The 23,554-nt window shown below is 34.5% G+C and overlaps 1 protein-coding gene across 1 annotated transcript in view; it reads right to left on the bottom strand.

Annotated features, from left to right (window-relative positions):
* Positions 1-490: 490 nt before the first annotated feature.
* CDH9 (cadherin 9) overlaps positions 491-23,554 on the bottom strand; it is a 158,162-nt gene continuing 135,098 nt past the window's right edge. The window contains exons 8-12 of the mRNA XM_002745093.6: positions 10,538-10,674; positions 9,946-10,067; positions 6,106-6,223; positions 5,752-6,003; positions 491-1,509 (exon numbers count right to left, since the gene is read on the bottom strand). Coding sequence (XP_002745139.3) covers positions 1,022-1,509; positions 5,752-6,003; positions 6,106-6,223; positions 9,946-10,067; positions 10,538-10,674 — 1,117 coding nt within the window. The 3' untranslated portion in view covers positions 491-1,021. The remainder of the gene's footprint in view (positions 1,510-5,751; positions 6,004-6,105; positions 6,224-9,945; positions 10,068-10,537; positions 10,675-23,554) is intronic.

Raw genomic sequence — 23,554 nt, 5'->3', positions numbered from 1 at the left:
CTCATCATGAAGAAAAAAAAACTCAGAACTATGATTTCTCATTTTGAAAAGTATACTATTAATGAAATAAGATCGATTTAGATTTTTTCCATATTTACATAACATTACTGGCACACACTTCATTTACTCTCAAATATAGTTCACTGGTTGATCCCATAGTAAAGACTTGAATAAAAACAAAATTTATTATCCACAACTATATATATATATATATACACATATAATATTTTATATTCCAAATGTTTCTCATACTCTATTGATAATTAGACATCAGTGGTCCTATAAACATTAGTCCATATTTAAGTGACTGAAATGGAAAAATTTGTACCAAGTTATTTTATACCTTCACTACATTGTAGGTCCAAATTCATGCAGTAGTTGCTGAACTGCTTATTCCCTGAGTGAATCATGTTTTACATTTGAAAGTGTAAAACATTTTGTTATAAATGAGATCAAAGCTGTCTCTAGGAATTAAATAAAATGAAATGTATTTTATAAATACTAGTTTATTTCATAAAAATACAAAAATATAAATATACATTTATAAAAATATGAATGAATTAACACAGACATTCTTCAACTAAATAAATATGGCAGTAATAGTCATTCCTATTTCATTAGGGTTATATCTTTTTCATATTAATTTACAAAGCATTTGCACAATCTTTAGTTTAATAGTAAAGGTGACTGAAAGTCAGTTAAGAAAACATTTATAAATTATTATACCTAAGAAAAGGCACAAAAAGCCTTTTAAATATTTTTATTGATTATTGATGTGATATACTTTCCTTCCGAGATTGTTAGGAAAAGAGGGTGAACTGGTTATTACTTTTTAAAAAATCTATGTCATTCATATTCATTCACGAATACTTACTGATTAAGCAAGTCCCTACTAAGACAACACCTATGTATTGTTTGTAATTTCAATTTTTTGACAAATTTCCTTCCAGAGTGATAATTCAGGCCACTCAAGCTAATAACATAGTACTTCCACTAATATTGATCAAGTCAAACAATCCTCTTAGTCTCGGTCACTATCATCACCCCCGTACATATCAGCAAGTTTTTTAAAACGAGGCCCCCAGTCACTGAGGTAATCATAATCTTGGTTACAATCAACTGTGAGAGATTCTAAAGAACTGAGTGAATCTGCTATGGAATCATTCCCTTCATAGGCATACGTTGCCAGTGAATCGTACGGAGGTGCACTTGGATCTGCGTCATTTTCTTTTAATCTTCGATGGATAAAATCTTGTACATCAATATTTTCCCACAGAGGCACAGTTCTCCTGATCTGAAAAATCGTTTCGGGCATTACATCCCGTCTAAGTTTACTGTCTTCTCTCGCCTCTGGATTCCTTAACGTGCCAATGTCAAAAGCTTGGGTATCTTCTTCCCCGCCGCCTTCATCATTGTAGGTCACAACGTTGTCCCGGACGTCGTCTTTTGAAATTATCAGGGGTTCCTTTTTTCTTTGCCTCTTCAATGCAGCAAACAGCACGACTAAAACTATTAATAAGAAATGAGAAAACAGTGAGATTTCATGAGTCAGGATAAAATAGAGTACACTTCTGTGTGTGAAATTGTTTGGTGCAGGAGATACTAAGATTGATTGAATAAAAAGAATTAACTACCCTGTACAAATACAGAGTTCCTCAAGGCAATAACTGGATGTACTGTATTGATAAAGGAGCAGATATTACCACGCCATTAATTTATGGTCAAGACACACTCTCCTATGAACTTCTGGCATTGAAAAAGCTTTACTCAAGTACAATTATGATATGTGTCCAACTGTAATTGCCTGACACCTCAGCGGTCTTTACAAATGGGTACTTGTTTCAAATACAAAAATGCTAAATTTCTAATCATAATGATATTAATCATTCCTTTCAGTTTGGCACAAATATAATTTCTTAAGGGAATTTATGCAAAACGTTACACATATACAGATACATATACTCTTGTATATGCATTATATTCATATGTTATGTGTTTACATACAGACACACATGAATATGTACAAATCACTGATTTTATCACTACCTATATCGCCTATGTTTAACTAAATTCCTTTAGTGGTCTAATTTTGCAGGTGGCTTGAAAAGATGAAATATAATTCTAAAAGTTACAACATAAAATTCAAACTCAAACTCATCTTTAACTTATCTTTAAAAACATCTCAGATTGTATCTTATTAATGAGGACTTCCTTTGACACACACAGTCTGATTTCAGTTTTGGAATGAAATGTTAATCGTATTGCCTCTACTTGCTTTATTATTTTTATTGTTTACATGTCTGTTACAAAGTTAACTGTGAACTTCACCTCATATAATATATTTTCTTATTTCTTATTATAATACTGGAATTCAAATAATTATGTATATTGGAAGATGAACCTTTTCCTAATAAGTGCGTGTTGCAATTAATAAGATTCATTTAAAAAGAAACCGACATAATTTTCAAAATATAAAATTTCCATTGGAAGTTTAACAAGCCCATACATTTACATATAGGAAATGTGAGAATAAACTCAAGAAAATATCTCCAAAACACACTTCAACATTACCAGGAAAAAATACAAACTAGGTTTCCTTTATTTTAGGGCATTTAACTATTTGTCAGTGTTATGTATGCTTCATAAAAAATAAGAAAAGGTTGGCTGAAGGAGCTATTTTTCTTTTCCTCAATTTTTACATTCAGATTAAATAAAGCGTATCATTGTCGTTGAGACTACACTTCAACATGGCCCCTGAGGCCCCTTTAACTACACTAACGCCCTGTTCAGTGGTATTTTCATATTGGCCAGTACACTTTTCTCAGCTCTCCTAACTTATAGAAAGATTTTACAAAAGATAAATAAAAGTTTCTGTAGTTAACCTCCACAGAATGGGCTTTGGGAGCTGAACTATATTCAGGATCATCTTAGAGACATTTACAACAAACAAACAAAAAAACCTCTGCAGTAAGAATGAGACCTCTGTACTCTCCGTTTAAAAAATGGACATAAGATTAATTAAGTCCAACGTGGATCTGACATCCACCAAATTTGAGTCATGCACTAGAAAAAGAGATTTCTTTCTTAATTTAATATTAAATAAATTTATAAGTTCTCTACCTTTTATTAATAAAATAACAGTTTTGTAGTCAAATTATATTAAGGGTTTTTTAGCTAATAAACACTAATTCCCACAAATGGTCCTTAGAATCTGTTCTGAGCTTTTTCTTTTCTACCAGATTAAAATTATCGGATCATCTCTTAGATTGTGTTTATTAATCTGGGGCATGCGAACTGAATTCAGAAAGAATAGGATAGGAAATGAAAAAAGTTCATCATTAGTTTCATCCATCTGCAACTGAAACTGAGCACTTCTTTCCAGTAGGAATGTTGGCATATATTGTGATGACACTGGCAGTGTGTGTGACGGATACTTTATATTGCATTACAGTTTGACAGATAAATCAAACCATAGATTTGCTCCAGAACATGGCACGCATGATTTGATAAACAAGCACGTTTTTCTTTGGGTTTTTTGTTTCATTTATTTAAGCGTATTCCCTTTTTGTCTTACATTTTTTACTCTTATAAATTTAAATCATTTTTCTGGCTAGGTCCTTCATTGGAGTGCCAAAAGTGTCCCTAGAACCAAAAAGTTTTAAAAAGCCCTGCCCTAGGTTTTAATCTTCCACCTTGCCTTGTGAAATAGATATAAATTAAGAGTTGCATTTCTTCAAAATGCATGAAAGTACATCTAAAATAGTAACGTCAATGTTATGTCACCATCTTATAATATGCAAACTCTCTTAACTATAGAAATACAATAACTATGTCCAGCCATTACCATAAAGACTCAAAAGAACAATAACATGCTTTTGTAACTTTGAAAATATAAATTTCTGAATTAGAAGTAATTTTAACTACAATAATAGAAAAATCACTTCACATTTAGGCAATGACCTGGGAGAGTGAAAAATAAGAAATTAGTGCTTTCTATATTGTTCAAGGAACAAAGGTGGCTGAATTTACAGAATATAGGAAGAGACCTTCTAGGATTTCTGCATAGAGAAAAATAGTATCAAATTTAGTTCGACAATGTTAAAATACCTAAACTTGTTTGGAGGAATGCTTTTGATTCCCTATGTATGCATGACTGTCTTTGTGTGTGTGTGTGCATTACATCAATATGAAAATTTTTTAAATGATCTAACAATAAACATATTTTCATGTTGTTCTAAATTAGGAAGGTGGAACTGCCTTAGCAAATAAAACAACGGGAAATCAGTAGCACTTAGCAAAAAGGCTAAGCCAAATTTTTATCTCCACAGGGATACAAAAATATTTTACCCAGGATTTGAACTCTCTAGCAGTAGGTGGGGACTGAAACTGCTGATGGTGATGGTAGCAGTGTGTTTGTTCTAAACCACACTGAGAAAATGTTTTTGGTAATAGTTGGATCATCTTAACTGAGACAAATGTTTTTCCCTCACTTTCATCCATCCGCTACTGAAGTCCTGCAAGGATATCTGGCCAAAGGGATTTCATCCAGATAGTTTGAAAGGATTTTCAGAAAAAAGGAGCCAGCACATATGAGCATTAGAACATAAATTTGGCTAGCTCTCCTGCCCTAAGCATAAGCATTTTGGCTGAATATTTGACGGAAACAATTTTTGGGGGAATATTTTCCAGTGGAGCAACTGTCTAATTGAATTAAATCGTTGTCCTGTTAGTGCATGCTCAAATAAAACATTCGCTGTTGGAACATGACTTTATTTAGAAAGTATTGCAGGGCTAGATGTGACCACAGTGATGCAGTGATATTTTAAAAACAAATTTTAACTTTTTTATTTAGTATGTGACACCAATATATAACAAGTTATATAGAGGAAATGTCTTACTGTGACAATTTTAATGCATTTGCATGTTAGATATCTGATATAGATAACTCAGAATTCGTTAGTAACTTATTTGTAAGGGTAAAGTAGTCTTTGGTTTGAGAATAATAGAAAGGAAAACTCTATAGTAGAGTAATATGTGTGAATGCTAGCTAAAATCTTTTCTAAATTAGTGACTTGGAGAAAATTATGTAACCTTTCTCTAGAAAAAAAAAAGTATTTACGACCTAGCACAATGACTCACACCTGTAATCCAAGCACTTTGGGAGGCAGAGGTGGGCAAATCATGAGGGCAAGACTTTGAGACCAGCCTGGCTAACATGGTGAAAACTCATCTCTATTAAAAAATGCAAAAAACTAGCTGGGCATAGTGGCGGGCACCTATAATCCCAGCTACTTGGGAGACTGAGGCAGGAGAATCACTTGAACCCAGCAGGTGGAGGTTACCATGAGCTGAGATTGTGCTACTGCACTCCAGCCTGGGTGACAGAGCAAGACTGTCTCAAAAAAAGAAAAAAAGTATTTATACGCTTGACACAAAGATGAAATCAACGAAATCAAATCTGCTTAAAACAGTGACCATAGTTAGTCAAAGATATAATAGCTAATGGTATAAATTATATTTTAAAAATATTCTTGTGTGTAGCATTTGTTAGATCTTTGTTTTTGGTCTCTGGAAAGCTGGGCCTATCCCCACACACAAAAACGCTTATTTTTTCCTAAAGAACAATTTTAATGAAAAGTGAAAATGTTCTATCTTTATCTATAGAGAAAAGTGTTACTCAGTGCACCATCCTTGGACAGTGAGGGAGAGATTTTTGTGATTTAAAGGAGCATTCAGAGGGGCAGAGCTTACTAAGCAGTATGAGGACACAGAGCAGAATCGCGACGAGAGCTCCGGTGCTCAGGCCGGCTGAGAGAATCAGGGCTTCTGCAGTGCAGGATTGCATGTTTCCTTGACTATCGCAGGCACACACACGAATTGTGAGTGTGCCAGTGCTGCTTTGAATCGGATAATCGTTGTCAAATATTAAAATGGGCAGTAGGTAGGTGCTCATTTTGTTGCGACTGTAGCCATCTTTTCGAGTCATGATCCCTGCCGTATTATCTGGGGGAGAAAAAAAATGTAAAGACCCAAAAACTTTCATAACTGTTTTTAACTCTGTATCTTAAAGTCTCATAAATTTTAGTTTTAGAATTTTCTTAATACCTTTATTATCTACAATGGTGAAATTCGGATTGAGAGTAAATTCTGGCACTGGTTCAAAGAAGAATTTGTGACCTCGGGGTGGGTCATCTTTATCCATGACACTGACAGTCTGAATCAACTGAAACCAAAATAAATAAATTAATTAATTAAGCCTAAGGCAATTTTCTTGTTATTCCAAGATATCTTAAATCCATGTATTTGTGCTTTGAATACATCACAAAAATAAAGCAGCAAAACAAAATAAATGCCATTTTCAGAAAATTATGCCAATGTTTTATTTTTTTGTTTTGTTTTGTCTTCAGTAACTTAGTTAAGAGTGAAAGACATCTATTAAGCAATGGTTTGCAAGGTGTCTGAATGCATTATTGTCTTATTCCTGGCCACCTTAAACCAAAATTCAGTTTCTCCAATACCTATCCTCTTTTGATATTGTTGAAAGGAACAGTCCACTTTAGTACTAACTACTGAGAAATATGCTATTCACTAGAAAATAATTCTGCAAAGGATGAGCACATAGAAGATACGTTTGTAAAAACACCAAATGCTTAGCACAATCACCCCTATATATTAACAATATTATTAATATATTTTTAAATAATACATGAATTTGTCAGGTACTATCAGAAATAAAATGATTTTGAAGCTATGGGCACCGTTACTATAATTACACTATTTTATTCAAATTGCTTGCTTTTCTTTTAATGATATTTGCAAAGACAGATGTACAAAGAAATGCTTTTAGGGTTTTGTAAAATCAATGTTGAAGTTTCAAAATGAGAGCACCGCTTGGCTGAGCTAGTGTAAGTAAATAGAAAGTGTGTCCTAATGGAATAAGGAACAGCTAACTATGGGTTGGGCAGAAAAATCTCACTGAGCATTTTATAGTAGAAAAAGCACTGAGCTACACAGTATGTGCGATCTGTGTGATTTGAAATCACGGTCATTTAATTACCTTGACTTTTAGCTTTCTCTTCTACAAAAACAAGCGGGTATCATAGTCTAACATTATATGGTGAACAGTTATCGAAATTCACAATAGTTGAAGCTTTCCATTGTTTCATTGTATATTTTTTTATCACAGTACTAACCTACATACTCACTAGTCAGTGCTTCTTTTCACTTTAATTTTATATTAACTATAATTTCATCATTTTTGACAGTGTTATGTAACTATTTTTAATAAAGTGCTTTTGAAAGTGCACAATTATTAATAAAAATTTAATAAACTTTTCTCCTTAGAAAATTGGAACATAAAAAAATCTTATAATATCTAACATTTTTGCTCAACCTCCTGTTCCTATGTAGCTATAACAAATCTAGCTTTTAGTAATAATTTAAATAGTAAAAAGACTGATCTTTTAATTATATGACATTTGAGTTCTTGAAATTATTAGATGGACCTTGTGTAAGTATATTTTATGAAGATATACATATACTCAAAATCTTTTCTACATTTAACTTTGTGGGTAATAATATATATTAAATAATTACATTAGTTAATATCAGTTATACTTAATTTTTATAAAATACTATCATATAATATATCAAAAGCTCACCTGAATTATTAAATCAATAAAAAACAAGCATACTAATAGATGAGTGAGGAAAGAACATTTATAGGTGACTGTAGGTTGACTTGTGTTCCCCAGAAAGATCTGTTCAAGTCCTAAATTCCAGTACTTATGAATGTGGCTTTAAGAAATTGGCTCTTTGCAAATAAAATCCAGTTAAAATAAGATCATTCTAAATTAGGGAGAACTCTAATTTAATGACTGAAGTCCTCATAAGAAGAAGCAAATTTGGACACAGAAACAGATACAGGAAGAATGCCATGAAATGATGGAGACAGAGATTGGAGCAGTTGGAGTCCACAAGCCAAGGGTTGTCAAGGATGCCGGCAAGCACATGAAGCTAGAGCGTGCCAAGGAAAGGTAGTCTCCTAGAGCCTCTAGAGAGAACATAGCCCTGTTGCATGTTGATTTTATACTTCCAGCCTCCAAAACTATGAGAAATGAAATTCTGTGTTTTAAGTGATTCTGTTTGTGGTAATTTGTCATGGCAGCCCTTGGAAACTAATGCAGCTATAAATTATTTTTTAAGGCCACATTTTTTATGGAAAAAAAAGTTTAGTCTTCATGAATTTGAAAGAATTCACACTAAAAGTGTTATGAGAAATTTACATATTGGCAGACATTTAAAAACTAGAATTGCTAAGTATATAGGCAATATACATATTTGGTGAGAATATCACCTAGTTTATGACAGATTTGGAAAAGTATTTGGGGACATTTATTAATATTTATAGATACAATTTAATTACTCCTACTTTGATAATTATATCGTCAAAGGAAAGTAATACCAGGTGGTAAACAAGCATAATGTACTACAATGCTCATTATGGTACTACCTGCTAGGGTAACAGTTTGTTGATAAACCAAATTTTCATTAAGAAGGATGTAACTGAATAAGTAATACATAACTATGCTATGAAAATTAAACATCAAACTAAAAATAATTATTTACCAAACTGAAATGCTCATTATCAATTGGAAACTGAAAAAGAAAAGCAGCTTTTAATCCAAATAGCTATGTAATAATTCCATGTTATTACAAATAAAAATCTCATTTGTATTTTTGTATATGTAGGTGGAATGTGCTATGTATCTCTGTCTTAGTCAGCTGGGCTGCCATAACAATCCCACACACTCAATGGCTTAAACAACCGAAATGCATTTTCACCTACTTCTGGAGGATGTAAGGGTTGAGCTCAAGATGCTAGCATTGTTGGCTTTTGATGAGGGTTTGCAAATATTAATAGCTGGCTTCTCCCTGAATGCTATCAGATAGTTTTTCATTGGTCCATGAACTCAGGGACAGGAATAAAGAGAGAGCATGAGCTCTCTTTTATCTCTTCTTTGTATCCTTAATCCCATCAGATCAGCCTCAATCCCTTTAATGACTTCACTTCATATTAATTACTTCTTGGAAACACATCTCCAAATACAAGACACTAGGGTTACATTTTCAAAATATGAATTTGGAGGAGGACCACAACTAGTTCATAATATTCTCTATTGGAATAGAAGAAAGACTGTATTTCAGTTTATTTTCTAGTTTAAAAATACATGATAGAATTATAGATGGTTCTGAACATCTGTCTATTTTATTCTTTAGTTAATTATCTGATTAAATTACCTTTGGTAAAAGTTATGCAGTTATTGTTATTGAAAAATACTATATGTTTTGTCAAAAATCAGCATATTCTGCATTTAGAACTATTTTATATACATTTGAAAGAATTATTTTCTAAGAAGACTACCTAATTTTTTTTATAAACAAGTCTACTTCATTTCAGTGATATGAAACTTCAAAACTTACAAAATATCACTCAAATCAATCTCTCCTAAAACTATTAAAAGTGGAAAAATCTAATCAAGACAATTATGATTACCTTTATAGTAACATAAAACAATTTCACTTTCATACTTCATGTTTTATTTAATAATGTATTTCATTCTGTTAGTGAATATAATTCAGCATTAGCATAATTATGAATGCAGGTAACAGCTTCTACATATGTGATATTCATGATAAACCTAGTATATAAATTAAAACCTGTTACAATATTCCCTACTATATTATTTATTCCATCATAAAAGCATTTTTAAAATCACCTTTTTAAAATCCCTGTGAGTTCTTTGGTAAGGATAAATAAATGGTGGACAAGAAGTATGGACAATAGTTTGCACAAAAGAAATCCTGAAAATAAAGTGATGAATTGTCATTTGCCCTTGTAAAAAGAAAATATATTCTTTTAACTGTTTGAATGATTTTATTTACCTGCCCAGGTTTTGCATTTTCACAAACAAATGTTTCATAATACATGGCAAATTCCGGAGCATGGTCATTTATATCTAGAATTCTGATGAAGACCGGAATGTGGCTACTTTGTTTTGGGTTATCTGCAACGAGAACATGTGTAAGATTTCAGTCTCATTTACAGAGAAGCAGTGAAACCACTCACCCATTTGTAGCTTAGCAACAGATCCTTTTTGTGGTGTGCACTTTCTCAATTGGGCTGCTGATGAATATCTCAGCTCTCTTACATGGTCCAAATGAAAAGCACAATAAAATTGAGGAAAATATAATTGAGAATGAAGTATTACTTGTAATAATTTTCTTAGACTATTTTTATGAGGTTAAATTATATTTCTCTCCCATATAAGGTATAAAGGAATATCAAATTTGAAAGGAATGAATTATTTGATAACCCTTAAAAATAATTTAGAAATGTGTTGATATTCTAAACCATTTCTCTAAGATCTTGCTAAAGATACAATCATACCACTCAAGAAAATGAGTCCAGCTGGTGCTATTATTTTACCACTTTGATGAAAGACATTGTGTTCAGGTGGAGATAGCTCCCACTTACTTATTTCTGTGGCTGTAACAGTGATGTTATGCCAAGGAGATGATTCCCGGTCAAGGGCTTTCAAAGTGAAAATAGAGCCATTTTCTGAGTGGATGCCGAAAATACGGTCCATATCAGTATGCCGATCAACAGAGTATCTGACAGAAGAGAGACTCATAAATCCAGGCATTCTTCTAAGGTTATTAGTTCTACTGTTTCTTGAAATTATAGGTAATTTCCACAATGATCTGACAAAGACGTGAAAAGTAAAACGCTAACAACTTTCTTGAATTTTTATTTTATAGAATTGTTATTCGAACAATTTCATGTATTTGACTCTTTCCACTTACAATTCCATGATTATGTGTACTTTAGAGCCATTATTTATACACATAAATCTGGGTGGCAGCTGATTCTTAAGTATCACTTGGTTCACTTATCATAGACCGACTGCAGTGCTTGAGACACATGAAACAGTAATGTTAAACTTGATTGAGTCAATCGTAATGAATAATCAAAAGTATGTTTAAAAAATGCATAACTGTGTCTAGAGTCCTCTATAAGTAAATATAGAGAAGGCTATTATAAAATACATAGCTCATGAATGGCTTTTTATTCAAGAAACATCCAGCTGAATACAGTTCTTCCTTCCATCTATCCCTCCAACTTATTTCAAATCAAAATGAAATATCATATCACCAGAGAGTTCTGTAACTTTCTCATTAGGGCTGTATATGAAAGACGTCATTGTAAGCTTTGTATCACTCTGTAGTTGGCAATATAATATCTCCTCTCCCTAAGATGTCTATACCCTAATCCCCAGAACCTGTGAAGATTTTGTCTTATACCGCAAAAGTAACTTTGCCGATGTGATTAAGGTTAAAACACTGATACAGGGGATTATCCCTGATTATCAAGATGTGCCTGGTTTAATCCTATGAGCCCTTAAAAGTGGAAGGGGAAGGCCAGGCATGATGGCTCAAGCCTGTAATCTCAGCACTTTGGGATGCCAATGAGGGAGGATCACTTGAGGTCAGGAGTTCCAGATCAGCCTGGCCAACAGGGAGAAACCCCATGTCTATTACAAAATTAGCGGGCTGTGGTGGTGGGACCCTATAGTTTCAGCTACTCCAGAGGATGCGGCAGGAGAATCGCTTGAACCTGGGAGGCAGAGGTTGCAATGAGTTGAGACAGCACCACTGCACTCTAGCCTGGGTGACAGAACAAGACTCCATCTCAAAAACAAACAAACAAAAAATGGCATGGGAAGGCAGAAAATTGGTTTAGAGAGATGAAACAGAAGAGAAAAAGAGAAGAGATTTGGAGAATAAGAAGTACTTGTCCCATGGCTGCTGGCTTTAAAACTGAAGGAAAGGAGTCACAAACCAATAAACAATGAATGTAGGCAGCTTCTGAAACTGAGGATGGTCCTTAATCTGACAACCAGTAAGAAAACAGGGGCCTTGCACACACAACTGCAAGGAAGCTGACTGATCACAGCCTGAATGATCAAGGAAACAATTCCCTGGCTGGAATCTGCAGAAAGAAAATGGCCTGTTCACACCAGCACCTTGACTTTAGCCCAGTGAGACTCATACTGAACTTCTGACATACAGAAGTTCACACCTATCTGTAACATAACACATGTATAGTATTTTTTGTGTGTGGCAGCAATTGAAATCTAATATATTCTTAAAAGATACATTTTAGAAAAGATTAATATACAAGACAGTTCTTCAGTTACATCAGACCATGTTATGCCATACTAGCTAATTTTTTATATTTTTTTGAGATTTCTGTTGCAGAGCCTTTAATTGAGCCATATCAAAAAGCAAGTGCTTCCCAAACGTTAACATTTAGGTGAATCACGTATGAATAAGTTTGATTCAATAGCTCAGGGGTGGGAGCTGGGATTGTGCACTTCTAACAAACTCTTAAATGAATCCTATGCTGTAGCTCCACAGACTAGGTTTTAATACAGCAGTTTTAGACTATGAGATAAAGTGATTAGAATAAGAACAGAAACAGGAAAAGCAATGAAGGACAATTAACAGCTTAATCAGCCCCTGGTGTAATCTTCATTTTCTTGGTATCTTATTAAAGGCATCTTATCTTATTATGAACTTCTTTTTGATCAAGTGAATTGGAAAGTCACAGTTCCCATTATAAATCTTTAATATATTCATGTTTTGGCACTGACTTTGGCAAACATAATTGATATTTTGGTTTTGAAACATTATGAAGTATTGGCAATTTTTAAATTATTGGGTGACCATACATTAACCTCAACTATATTTTGTTATTGTTGTTGTTGTTTAAATTGTTTATTGAAGGACATCCTTCTTCTTCTTTTTTTTTTTTTTTTTTGACGGAGTTTTGCTCTTCTTGCCCAGGCTGGAGTACAATGCCGCCATCTTGGCTCACCACAACACCAGCCCTCCAGGTTCAAGTGATTCTCCTGCCTCAGCCTCCCGAGCAGCTTGGATTACAGACATGCACCACCTTGCTCAGCTAATTTTGCATTTTTAGTAGAGACGGGGTTTCTCCATGTTGGTCAGACCAGTCTCGAACTCCTGACCTCCAGTGATCCGCCTGCCTTGGCCTCCCAAAGTGCTGGGATTACAGGCCTGAGACACCATGCCCAGCCAGGACATAACCATTTAATCTATTGTTGTTTGAGAACTATGCTGAACCTAAGGGATCTATTAAGTAAACTTGTGTCTGATCACAATTTTAACAATTTAATACAGTACATGAAGATATTTGCTTAATTTACTTTCTGCTATATTTTACAAAATAATATTGCAGAGTCACAGATACTGCTTCAAAGAGAGTATTTGGGACATGGAAAAAAAGTTATTGTGTGTCATATCTCAATGGTGGAATTGCTAAAAAACTTCATATAGCTGGTCTCGGGTTCTGCCTCACTCCCAGTACATGGCAATAGTTCCATCATCTCCCTTTTGTCATTCAGTAGGATTCTGCGATCCACAACAGAACTACATGGAAATGATAGTATTCCCTCAAGATGTTCAGTAATCGTTATTGTAATCTTTCCACAAGGTGATATAAAAAGAATTTAGGCACTTAAAATACAATCATTTATGCCAGGTGCAGTGGCTCACACCTGTAATCCCAGCACTTTGGAAGGCCGAGGTGGTCAAATCACAAGGTAAAGAGATCAAAACCAACCTGGTCAACATGTGAAACCCCATCTCTACAAAAAATACAAAAATTAACTGAGTGTGGTGGCAGGTGCCTGTAGTCTCAGCTACTCAGGAGGCTGAGGCAGGGAATCGCTTGAATCCAGGAGGTAGAGGTTGCAATGAGCTGAGATCAAACCACTTCACTTCAGCCTGGCAACAGAGGCTTCTGCCTCCAGAAACGTTTTATTTTATTTTATTATTTTCTGGAAGCAGAAGTCACGTTGGCTTTTAGCTAGCAATTCTTTGTAAGACTATTATCAGAGATAGATCTGATTTGTAAAATAACGTAAAACTGAGCATGCAAGTTATATTGAAATTTTTCTTTTTAATCTCATTTCCAGTTGTGCTAACATGAAACAAAATATTATGTTTCCTATATTATGTTTCCTATCTATAGATTTCAACTCTCTTACAATTCCTGATGTGGGCTTTATTGATGTTGGAACCAAATCACTATTAAAAGGTTTTTGAGGTAAAAGCAAAGAAAGTCATTGGAACAATAAAAATGTATTTTTTCCTTAGCTAGACAAATTCTGCTTATGAATAAAAATAAACCTGAAATGTACAAAAAGAAAGTGAAAGTAAAAGAACAGAACTACATCTGTGCATTGAATGGAGCTCAATTCATAACATTCACCTGTAAATATTTCTCTCTATTGTTGGAAAGGTCAACAGTTAACCATTACCTGCTTATGTCTGAATAGTTCTTGGATTTTTTCCTACTGTTTCCATTGAAGATCAGAGAGGAAATTAAATTTTCCTCTGTGCTCATTGCTAGTTGCCCTCGAGTTTGGCCTAAAGATTTCTATGATATTTCTATGATCGAGGAACAGCTAACAATTGCAACATGATGAAAGTCAAACTTTGACATATTTGTATCTTTTTTCAGGGTTTCTGGCCACCCTACTCTTAGGTACAACCTTGAAAGGCACTGTTTTTCACCTTAAGAATCCATGAAGGAAATTCTCTAACGATACAGAAATAGCTCACTTTTAACATTGCCAACCTCCAGGTCTATATTCAGATGTTTGTTTCCAGTGCAAATAATGTCTCACAATCTGTCAAAGCTCAGAGATAATTTTCTTTTATTTAGCAGCCAAATTTCTATTTTCAACACAGAATAGGACATTCTGATTTACTTATTAATAATAAATACATTGGATTACCACAGATGACCAGAAAGAGCCTGATAAACCCTCCACACAGAACAAAGCTATCTCTATGTTCCAGCAGATGGCCTATTATGACAACAATATTTTATTGATCTCCTCACATTGAATTTTGGACAATAAGTTTAAAAAAGGCCATTGTCATAAATTTTTTGTATGAATACTTTCTGCAGAGACAGGATGCAATCATATAGGCATCAAATAACATGTGCAAGAGAGCACAAGAGCTCTCTTCCCGCAGAAGCTGAACGCTGCTGTTCATTTTTATTGTTTGTTCTTTGTATTTTTATGTTCTACCATTAAAAGTCAAGCATGTGTCAAATATATATATATATATATATATATTTTACCTAGCACAAATAATTTAAAGTAAATTACAGACACCAGAACAAATGATTAATATGCAAGATACGTCAAGAATACATTCCTTTGTCTCTACGAGATTCCATATATTTCTTCCACTGACTAGGTCAATTTTGCTAGGATGTCATTTTACTTTCCAGCTACTGTGCTCCAGAATCATGTTTCTTACAGCTGCGACCTATCCAACCTTAATTACCTCTCAAAAATGAATAGAGTATCAGCTATACAATGACATTATTTTTAATTTCATTTGAGAAAACATCAAATCTTTTTTATAGAAATTAGTGATATTATTGTTAGATTATTATGATTTTACCTCTTGCAATAAAAGCAAGCAAATATGAGAGAAGCAGCTCTATATAGGAATGCACTTACACATTTATTCCAGTTTATTCTGAAGTCATGGACATTTTATTGAGACATGATTAAAACTCTCACCAAAAAGTTTGTTTTGTCACTTTTCAATAGTAGAAAGGATTTCTTTTAAAAATCATTGAACTTTAAATACGTTAAGCATAAAATAGGTGTGAAATAAGGCAACATGTTCTTTCAGTTTTTGTAAAGCTATAATCAACCCTATAACTTTGGAGATCCATGATTACTAATGAGGTGAAGCAGAGCTGCCAACAGCTGCTAATTGTAACCATAATCTCATGTTGCAAGTGGCAGATGTATTTCGGAAAATATATTTGATGAACAGATTTAATCATGGATGAGAATTAGTTCCCAATCTTTCCCTGGAAAAATGTTTCTCCGTGATGCTTATCATCGCCTATTTCAACACTGAGATCAGTCATCCTTCTAAATTTGATCACAGCAAATAAAACGGTCCCGTGCTACAATGTCGCATTCTTGGTGAATTATTGTTCATTTTTCTTCACACTATAATTGGATATCTAAAGCTTTTTTTGCATGCATTTTATATGCTAACAGGAACCATCCTCTATGCTATGTTTTCAGGTATGACCTCATAAATTGGCAGAATTGGTAGTACCAACTGAAGAATATAATTTGAGATTAATTTGGTCTCTCAACATGTTTCTTCTGCTTATAATAATTCTTGAGATGTTACAGGTGAAATTATAATGGATTATTTCCAGGACTTGAGTACCATACAAAACAAAGATTTCTGGAAGACTTTTAAACTGAACTTTTTTTTTTTTTTTTTGAGAAAAAGTTTTACTCTTTCACTCAGGCTGGAGTGCAGTGGCATGATCGTGGCTCACTGCAACCTCTGCCTTCCAGTTTCAAGCGATTCTCCTGTCATAGCCTCCTGAGAAGCTGGGATTACAGGTGCCCGCCACCAAGCCCGCTAGTTTTTGGCATTTTCGGTAGAGATGGAGTTTCACCATGTTGGCCAGGCTGGTCTCGAACTCCGACTTCATGATCTGCCTGCCTTGGCCTCCCAAAGTGCTGGGATTACAGGCGTGAGCCACCACGCCGTCCCTAAATTAAACTTTTATTCAGCTGTTTTTAAATACTGTGAAGCAAGGTTGTACATTTTACTATCAGTCTTTGAATGAGAAATGATAGCCCCAGGAAATTATCACATATAGGGGAGGTTATATATACACACAATATATACACACAAGTATATGTGTGAGGATGTATAGATTGTATATACATTTATTGATGATGTATAATATACATGATATATTTATACAATAGAAGAATAAGAATTTAATGACACTACCAAATAAAATTTTAAAAATCTTTAGACATATATAATAATGAATTAAATCATATAAAAGTGAGATAGCAGACTGACAAAATGGATGAAAGATGGAATATTCAGTGGAATGCAGTAAAATAATACTAGAGTAGCTACTGAGCAGAGAATCGTATTGGTCTTATGAGCTACAAAATTTCCTGCATCATCCATGTTTTCTAAAATGAATTACTACAATGATGTAAGCATGGACATATTAAAAAATAATTTTCTCTAACTTTCTCTTTTGGCAAAGATGTATACAGGTGCTGGATTTACCATAATACTAAAGTAAAAAAAAAAAAATCAGACAAAATACGTTAAGTAATTCTTCAAGTACTGGACATAAGAAAACAAGACAAACATCTCTGAGAGAAAGGAAAGAAATGAGGTAATCCCTAACACTTTCCCATCGGGCTTTCTGAATAGGGTTTTCATAATGCAGAATGTGGGACACAGGTGGAGTTTGCCAATCTCGCTGAGTAGAGGAGATGTTGCTGAGTCCACAGAGACTAAAGTAGCTAAAGTTTGCAGGAAGAAGTAACAGAGAGCACCATTATAAGCTAAAAAGAATCACACTCAACTTTTCAGTGGTGTACATATGAGAAAATGGATGGAACAGGAAACGAGAAACGACAGAGATAATGAATCGCAAGGATTAGAGGGAGAAAAGGTATGAACTGTGAACGGCACTAGTCATTACCAGTCAAAGTAGAAAACCTCATAATTTGCAAGACTTTTGGTAGACTATTCAGAAAGGGACTGCTTGATTAATGGTGCAAAATTAGTCCAAGATTAAGGTTTGCTACAAAACCAAGACTCAAAAGAATTAAGTTGTTTTAAGAAAGCAAAACTTGAAATATTTATTAGAATGTGAAGCTATTTAGCACTGAATCTAATAAAACTCACAATATCTGTAATCTAATCAGAAATTACAGAATGGGAAAGAAGCAGAAAAATGAGAATTCAAAGAAAAATCTATTAGTTAAAAAATCCCCCAAATAACACCATTGACAGAATTAAATATGATATTTTAAAAGTTAAAAGGTATGCTAATGAGATGCATGTTTAAAAGCATATATATATATATATGCCTTACAATATATATAGTATATTAAAGAACCTTTATAGAAAATACTACAAATCAAAGATTCAAAAATACTCTGCATGAAATTAAAGCAGATAAGATGTTGCAGAAAAATAGTGAACTTGTAGATGAAGATGAATCTTCATTTTCATATTTATGATGGAGATGAATTAATTATTTTATTCTTTTCCTTTTTGTCATTTTGAATAGATTCAAAATGTCATTGAATAGATTTAAAATGAGAAAAAGAAAAATAATTTTAAAAATGAGAACCAATGAACAGTGTTATACCTTTAAGAAAACTGATATAATCATACTTAAATTCTTTTAAGGAGAAGAGGGTAGGGCAAAACGTATTGAAGAAACAACTACCAAAAATGTTCTAAGTTTAAGAAAAAGTATGCACTCAGAATTGATGAGGCTAAGTTAACTCTAAGTGAAAAAGAAATAAAGCATACTAGAGTAAGGCACATAATAATTAACTTCTCAAAACTAGTGACAAAATTAAATGCATTCTGAGAAACAAGTAAACTAACAAAGATAGAAACAAATTTAAGAGCACAGCAAAATCTTTACTGTACTGATAAGATACACTCAATCAAAAAGTCTACATTCAGCAAAATTTTTAAAAAGAGTGATAAACCAAAAAAGAAATAAAATAGAGTGAAACATATTGTATTAACCCAAAGAAGGCAAACAATAAGAAAGAGGAAACCAATAAGAGATGGAAAAATCAGAAAACAAATAGCAAAATGATAATTAAATGTAACAGTATCAATAATCACATTAAATATAAGTGGTTTAAACATTTCAATGTAAAGTCACAGAATGTTAAACGAGGTTATAAAGCAAGACCCACCTATGTGCCTATTATACAAGTAATGTTTAAACAAAAAAAAAGTAATTTAAAAATGGAGTACATTTATTATATCAGAATGTCATGAAAAATGGCTAAAGCTATATTTAGAAGGAAATTTACATTACTATGATGTACAAATTAGAAAAATACTATGTCTTGAATAAATGGCCCCAACTTGCAAATCAAAAAACAGAAAAGAACAAATAAAACCCCTAAATAATAAAGAACAAAAAATAATACAATAGAAAAATATTTTAGTACTCCCCTCTCTGTGTCCATGTGTTCTCATTTTTCATCACCCGCCTATGAGTGGGGAGGGGGAGGTGGGGAGGGATAGCCTGGGGAGAAACGCCAAATGTGGGTGAAGGCGTGAAAGCAAACAGAACACACTACCATGTGTGTACCTATGCAACTGTATTGCATGCTCTGCACATGTACCCCAAAACTAAAATGCAATAAAAAAATAAGAAAAAAAAAAAAAAAAAAGAATTTGGTTACCCCCCCAAAAAAAAAAAAGAAAGAAAAATATTTTAAAAACATTTGTAAACCCCTCTCTAGTTACCTCCCCTACAGGCAGGGCATCTCTGAAAGAAAGGCAGCAGCCTCAGCCAGGGGCTTACAGATAAAACTCCTGTCTACCTGGGACCAAGCACCTGGGGTAAGGAGCAGTTGTGGGTGCAGCTTCAGCAGACTTAAGTGTTCCTGCCTGAGGGCTCTGAAGAGAGCAGTGGATCTCCCAGCACAGCACTGGAGCTCTGCTAAGGGACAGACTGCCTCCTCAAGTGAGTCCCTGACCCCTGTGCCTCCTGACATGGAGACATCTCCCAGCAGGGGTTGACAGACACCTGATATAGAAGAGCTCTGGCTGGTATCTGGCAGGTGCCCCTCTGGGACAAAGCTTCCAGAGGAAGAAACAGGCAGTAATCTTTGTTGGTAATACTCAGGCAAACAGGGTCTGGAGCAAACTCCAGCAGACCTGCAGAAGAGGGGCCTTACTGTTAGAATGAAAACTAACAAGCAGAAAGGAATAGCATTGACATCATCAAAAACGACATCCACAAAACAACACCATCCAAATACTACCAACATCAAAGACAGAAGGTAGATAAATCCACAAAGATGAGGGAAAACCAGCACACCTCTTCTCCTCCAAAGGATCACAACTCCTCATAAGCAAAGAGACAAAACTGTGGGGAGAATGAGTTTGACAAATTGACAGAAGTAGATTTCAGAAGGTGGGTACTCTGAACTCCTCTGAGCTAAAGGAACATGTTCTAACCGAATGCAAAGAAGCTAAGAACATACTATAAGGACACATGTACACGAATGTTCATTGCAGCACTGTTTACAATAGCAAAGACCTGGAATCAACCCAAATGCCCATTGATAATAGACTGGATTGGAAAAATGTGGCACATATACACCATGGAATATTATGCAGCAATCAGAAATGATGAGTTCGTGTCGTTTGTAGGGACATGGATGAATCTGGAGAACATCATCCTCAGCAAACTGACACAAGAACAGAAAATGAAACACCGCATATTCTCACTCATAGGTGGGTGATGAAAAATGAGAACACATGGACACAGAAAGGGGAGTACTAAACACTGGGGTCTATTGGGGGGAAAAGGGGAGGGCCAGTGGGAGGGGGAGGTGGGGAGGGATAGCCTGGGGAGAAATGCCAAATGTGGGTGAAGGGGAGAAGAAAAGCAAAGCACACTGCCATGTGTGTACCTACGCAACTGTCTTGCATGCTCTGCTCATGTACCCCAAAACCTATAATCCAATAAAAAATTAAAAAAAAAAAAAACAAAAAAACATAATTTTTGAAAATAAAAAAAAAAAGAAGCTAAGAACATTGAACAACAGGTTAGAGGAATTGCTAACGAGGATAACCAGTTTAGAGAAGAACATAAATGACCTGATGGAGCTGAAAAACATAGCATGAAAACTTCATGAAGCATACACAAGTTTCAATAGCCAAATCAATCATGCCGAAGAAAGAATATCACAGATTGAAGCTCAACGTAATAAAATAAAGCATGAAGACAAGATTACAGAAAAAAGAATGAAAAGGAATGAACAAAACTTCCAAGAAAATGGGACTATGTGTAAAGACGCAACCTACATTTGATTGGTGTACCTGAAATGATGGGGATAACGGAACCGATTTGGAAAATACTCTTCAGGATATCATCCAGGAGAACTTCCCCAACCTAGCAAGATAGGCCAACATTTAAATTCAGGAAATGCAGAGAACACCACAAAGATACTTCTTGAGAAGAGCAACCCCAAGACACATAATCATCAAATTCACCAAGGTTGAAATGAAGAAAAAAATGTTAAGAGAAGCAAGCGAGAAAGGTCGAGGTTACCTGCAAAGGAGAGCCCATTAGACTAACAGTGGATCTCTGGCAGAAACCCTACAAGCCAGAAAAGAGTGGGGGCAATATTCAATATTCTTACAGAAAATAATTTTCAACCCAGAATTTTATATCCAGAGAAAGTAGGGTTCATAAGCAAAGGAGAAATAAAATCCTTTACAGACAAGCAAATGCTAAGAGAGTTGGTCACCACCAGGCCTGCCTTGCAAAAGCTGCTGAAGGAAGCACTAGACATGGAAAGGAAAAACTGCTACTAGCCACTGCAAAAACATAGCAAATTATAAAGACCATCAATACTCTGAAGAAGCTGCATCAACTAAGGTGCAAAATAACGGGCTAACATCATAATTACAGGATCAAATTCAAACATAACAATATTAACCTTAAATGTAAAGGGGCTAAATTACCCAATTAAGAGATACAATCTGGCAAATTAGAGTCAACACCCATCAGTGTACTGTATTTAGAAGACCCATCTCAGTGCAAAGACATACTTAGACTCAAAATAAAGGGATAGAGGAATATTTACCAAACAAATGGAAAGAAAAAAAAAAGCAGAGGTTGCAATACTAGACTCTGATAAAACAGACTTTAAACCAACAATGATCAAGAATCAAAAAAAGACAAAGAAAGACATTGCATAATGATAAGGGATCAATGCATGGAGAATAGCTAGTTATCATAAATATACATGCACCGAATAGAGGAGCACCCAGATTCATAAAGCAAGTTCTTACAGACCTACAAAGAGACTTAGAATCCTACACAAAAATAGTGGGAGATTTCAACATCCCACTATTTGTTTGATCTGTCAATATTAGACAGATCACCAAGAGAGAAAATTAACAAGGCTATTCAGGACTTAGCTCAGCTCCAGACCAAGCAAACCTAATAGACATCTACAGAACTTTCCACCCCAAATTAACAGAATATACATTCTCCTTAGCATCACATCACACTTATTCTAAAATTGACCATATAATTAGAAGTAAAACACTCCTCAGGAAATGCAAAATAATGAACATCATAACAAACTGTCTCTCAGAACACAGTGCAATCAAATTAGAGCTCAGGATTAAGAAATTTATGCAGAACCACACAAGGACATGGAAACTGAACAAGCTGCTATGGAATAACTTATTTACTTACTTGGTAAATAATAAAATTAAAGCAGAAATAAATAAGTGTTTTAAAGCCAATGAGAACAAAGATACAACATACCGGAATCTCTGGGTCACAGCTAAAGCACTGTTTAGAGGGAAATTTATAGCACCAAATGCCCACAGGAGAAAGTGGGAAAGATCTAAAATCAACACCCTAACATTGCAATTAAAAGAACTAGAGAAACTGTGAATGGCAGTTGGTCCTTGATTTGGCTCTCTTTAAGTCTGTTATTGGTGTATAGGAATGCTTGTGATTTTTGCACATTGATTTTGTATCCTGAGACTTCACTGAAGTTGTTTATCTGTTTCAGGAGATTTTGGGCTGAGACAATGGGGTCTTTTAGATATACAATCATGTCGTCTGCAAATAGAGACAATTTGACTTGTTCCTTTCCTATTTGAATACCCTTTATTTCTTTTTATTGCCTGATTGCTCTGGCTAGAACTTCCAGTACTATATTGAATAGGAGTGGTGAGAGAGGGCATCCTTGTCTAGTGCCAGATTTCAAAGAGAATGCTTCCATTTTATGCCCATTCAGTATGATATTGGCTGTTGGTTCGTCATAAATACCTTTTATTATTTTGAGATACATTACACCAATACCTAATTTATTGAGGGTTTTTAGCATAAAGGGCTGTTGAATTTTGTCAAAGGCCTTCTCTGCATCAATCGAGATAATCATGTGGTTTTTGTCTTTGGTTCTGTTTATGTGGTGAATTATGTTTATAGACTTGCGTATGTTGAACCAGGCTTGCATCCCCGGGATGAGTCTTACTTGATCATGGTGGATAAGCTTTTTGATGTGCCTTTGCAATCGGTTTGCCAGTATTTTATTGAAGATTTTTGCATCTATGTTCATCATGGATATTGGCCTGAAATTTTCTTTTCTTGTTGAGTCTCTGCTGGGTTTTGGTATCAGCATGATGTTGGTCTCAAAATGATTTGGGAAGGATTCCCTCTTTTTGGATTGTTTGGAATAGTTTCAGCAGGAATGCTACCAGCTCCTCTTCCTATGTCTGATAGAATTCGGCTGTGAACCCATCTGGACCCGGGCTGTTTTTGTGTGGTAGGCTCTTAATTGCTGCCTCAACATCA

The sequence above is a fragment of the Callithrix jacchus genome, chromosome 2, assembly GCF_049354715.1.
Source record: "Callithrix jacchus isolate 240 chromosome 2, calJac240_pri, whole genome shotgun sequence".
Lineage (NCBI taxonomy): Eukaryota > Metazoa > Chordata > Mammalia > Primates > Cebidae > Callithrix > Callithrix jacchus.
The sequence above is the reverse complement of the archived record's forward strand: the minus strand, read 5'-3'. Positions and strand labels throughout refer to the sequence as shown.